Source organism: Alosa alosa, chromosome 2 (assembly GCF_017589495.1).
Source record: "Alosa alosa isolate M-15738 ecotype Scorff River chromosome 2, AALO_Geno_1.1, whole genome shotgun sequence".
Lineage (NCBI taxonomy): Eukaryota > Metazoa > Chordata > Actinopteri > Clupeiformes > Clupeidae > Alosa > Alosa alosa.
The window spans coordinates 26,922,813-26,926,801 of NC_063190.1; the positions used below are offsets into that span (position 1 = coordinate 26,922,813).

At 41.3% G+C, this 3,989-nt stretch overlaps 1 protein-coding gene across 3 annotated transcripts in view; it reads left to right on the plus strand.

Moving 5' to 3' along the window:
• Positions 1-1,479: 1,479 nt before the first annotated feature.
• clint1b (clathrin interactor 1b) overlaps positions 1,480-3,989 on the plus strand; it is a 23,448-nt gene continuing 20,938 nt past the window's right edge. Inside the window, exon 1 of one of the 3 annotated variants that reach the window (XM_048237551.1) lies at positions 1,480-1,710. In XM_048237551.1, the coding sequence (XP_048093508.1) occupies positions 1,670-1,710 (41 nt within the window). In that variant the 5' untranslated portion in view covers positions 1,480-1,669. Of the gene's footprint in view, positions 1,711-2,254; positions 2,274-3,989 lie in introns of those variants that run through there. The other 2 variants (XM_048237549.1, XM_048237550.1) reach the window with 2 other exon arrangements.

Genomic DNA, 3,989 nt, shown 5'->3' on the forward strand with positions numbered 1-3,989 from the left:
CTAAAGAGCTGGGTCTTCAGGAGTTTTTTGAAAATGGAGAGGGATGTCCCTGCCCTTGTAGGAACTGGCAGTGTGTTCCACCAACGAGGAACAACAGATGAGAAAAGTTTGGATTGGCCTGAGCGTACATATTGTGTGTGTGTGTGAGTATGTATGTCTGTGTGTATGTGTATGTGTGTGTGTGTGTGTGTGTGTGTGTGTGTGTGTGTGTGCTCGTACAATATATATATGTATGTGTGTGTGTTTGTCTGTGTGTGTATGTATGTATAAGTATACTCTTTTGATCCTGTGAGGGAAATGTGAGGGTATGTGTGTGTGTGTGTGTGTGTGTATATGTATATGTGTGTGTATATACTGTATATGTGTGTGTGTGTGTGTGTGTATGTATATGTGTGTGTGTGTATATGTGTTTGTGTGTCTGCGTGTGTGTATCTGCGGGTGGGTGTGTGAGAGCAGCGAGGAAAGTGCATGCCGCGTGCAATGTGAAGTTCCCTTGTGTGAATATGTGTGTGTGTATGAGTGTGTATGTCTCTGTGTGTGTGTGTGTGTGTGTGCGAGTGTGTATATCTGTGTGTGTGTGAAAATGTGTATGTGTGTGTGTATGTGTGTGAATATGTGTGTGTGTGTGTGTGAGTGTGTATGTGTGTGTGTGTGTGTGTATATCTGTGTGTATGTGTGTGAATATGTGTATGTGTGTGTGAGTGTGTATGTGTGTCTGTATATATCTGTGTGTATATGTGTGAGTGTGTGTCGTATGTGTGCGTGTATGTGTGTGTGTGCGTCTATGTGTGTGTATGTATGAGTATGTGTGTGTGTAGGTATAGAAGTATGTGTGCATCTAGATACAACATTCTATCCCACCGGTCACTATTGTTTTAATTGAAATGATGGGGAACATTAGAATATGTTATTTTAGTCTTTCGGCTGAGTGGATTGGGACTTGCTGTAGCCTAAAAGAAGCTGCATTCCTTAGTTATAGCAAGAGACTATGTTTCCTAAGGATATAGGCTAGGATACAAACTGTTGAAAAAAAGATTATGATGAAGTCTAAGTTTTGCTAGTGCCCCTGTGTCACTTCAAGCTAATCCTATGATGTCAACAAATCCTTAGCCTATTGGATTTGTTAGGCTATGTTAGGTTACAACAGGTTGGCTATTTCAGTGAATTTGATTGATGGGTCATGCATGGCCAACAGCCTAGTCAGATGGTGAACTTGTAGGGGGTGATGTTGGTTTTTAAAAGTCTTCGGTTGAGAGGGGTTTAGTCCTTGATGCCAAGGAATGGCAACGCATTGGTAAATGCACCAAAACATATGCCACTACTTCGATATGCACCAACAACATTGCATTATTCACCCTGGCATTTCAACACAGACAGACCAACAATTTAATTACTCTGTCTCTGTCTATTTACTTATAAAAGAACTACATTTTCTGCCATGGGGGTGAGCTAAACCGTAGGCGCTGGGATATGACGTATGTAGAATGTTGTCGTAGTAACTGAAGTTATCCGGCCGCTAGTTATCCCGCCGCTAGCCCGCTACCGCTATCAGCACTGGAGAGGCAAAAGGGGTTGGGGTTGTCGGTAACAGAAATCCAAGTCCATCGGTGGGCATTACAGAAAAGGACGACGAGATATTGAGGCGGAGAGCCCCAGTTACAGTGAGAGGATGCTGAATATGTGGAAAGTCAGGGAGCTGGTTGATAAAGCGTAAGTATGCTTTCTGTTTTCTTTTTACCGTTTGTTAGCAAGGCCCGTAGTTAAAGGCTACTTATCTAGACAAGGGAAACACGTAGCCGCACGTGACGTCACACTATGGGCTCAGCTGATGGCTAGCTTGCTAGCCGACAGAGGTTTCTATGACAGCCTTTAATATGTACAAAATAGCCACTGAAACGAAATGTTACATATATCGTAACACCCCCAATTATCACCACTTTTGTTCAGAAATTCTAAAACAACGATGTTTTTTAACACTTCAAAATAACATTTGTTAAATTAACCTTACATTTTTTAGTAGCTATAGGTGTGTAGATTTGAACAAAATCTGGTTTGGTTCTTAACGGGAGCATTTACTGCCTGAAATATTCGATTTTGTTTACCACGCTCGGAGTTATAGTGCTGGCCAGATGCTCGCCTATTTAGAACACCGTTTCAACGGCACATGAACGGTTAGACCGAGAATTTTCGTCGTGAAATTAAAATTCCACTGGAGCTCCAAGCGGTTGTGTACACGCAGCCTTACAACACTGTTTACACCTCTTTGAGTCACGGTAAAATTACATTTTTGGTACATAGCTAATTTAGATACACCTATGGTGTGGGTGGTTGCGTTTCTTTAGGAGTCCGCTGTCTTGGTTTGTATAGAAATGGATATTAAGTGACACATACACGCAAGACGGTGGAAATACGGGACCGACGGTAATAGGGGGAGTTCCGATATGAAGCTTACGCGTCTTTCCACCACGAGTTCTGGTTTTCAGTACCGTTTGTACAACAATTCTATCTGGATATATCCACTGAATGATCCCTACCGTTAATGTTACCTGTCACTATTTCCATCCCCGAATGATAAGAAGTGTTAGCTTATCCAACTAGCCTTTCGCCCAGGCTTAACATAACGTTATTCATATTTATATTGTATTGTATTGTGTTGCATGTTGCAATTAGTTTAATGGTTATAATAAAGTGTATATATCGTATGACTGCGACAGTCCTGTTTGCCCTCTTAGTCGTAAGCTAGCCATCAACATGTTGAGGCCCTTGTTATTGTTAGCTGGCTAGCTAAGTCGGTAGCTAAGCAAAGCTTGCTGGCAAATAAACCCATCATAATTGCTTAACTCCAAAGGCTAGGCAAGCTTTATGCGCCGAAACCTAAACCATTACAGCTGTCAAAAACTGTCGAAATGTTTTGGAATTTCTTTACAAATGATCCTCGTGTAGTTTGCTAACTAGCCATTAATGTTGGCTAGCTAGATGGAAAACGAAAAACTCGAAGTGGCGACACATTTTGTCATTCATTAAAGTCATTGTTATTATTTAATTGACGTTAGCTATCATTGTTTTATTTCATATTCTAGCTAAGTAACGCCATCAAACACACTGTTTTGTTTACATGGATTACTGTAAGCTAGTCGATCCTGTTTCCAATGACTTGGAATCAGCACATGCATTACGTTAAGTAACGTTAACGTTACCCTTAGTTCCCAAATGACATGCATGACAAGTAGATACATGTATTCAATAACGCTAACCTTATTTTTTGTATACATTTGTCATTAACGACTGTTCCCTCAGGAAATGCGTTAGTATTAAATGCACCGGGTCTATCTGTGATGGTACTGTAGGATGAAAGTTCGGTTGAAGCAATGGGTTTTGCTTTATCCTTTGACTTGATTTGGCCTGTTGTGATCTTTGGTAATTCGTAAACCTAAACGAACCAACTTGTATACAGTCGATTTGAAAACATCAAATATGATATGGTGTGAGAGAGATTAGATTAATGTGTGATACAACTGAAAGCTTGTTCCAGTTGTTTGATCTCCCACATTAAGGCATGTATTGGCAAATTTGTTGTAGTATGGCTGGTTCTGGTGGTGACCTTCCAATTTTATATCATTCCCCATGGATCAACCAGCCATAAACGATAATGGGGTGAGGTAAGCAATCGAAACTCCAGACTTAATATGCATCAAAATGAGGAGAAGTGGAGAAAAATGCTTGAGCTGAATAGCTCAGGTGAGAGTAGGTGTGAGCGGGCCTACCTGATCAGGCAAGTTTCCCAAGCGTCTTTTCACCATTCTCTACAGTAAATGGGTCTCTGTGGCCACTCCCTCAGCATGACCCCCCCCTGAGCTTAAACAAAGCCATGCTTGTTGAGGGAAAGGTTCAAAGGTTAAACCCTCTTGAGACCTGATGGAGAAAACAGCTCTGTCTCAACCATTCTTGCACACACTCTTCAGCACACACACAATCATTGACTCTGTATG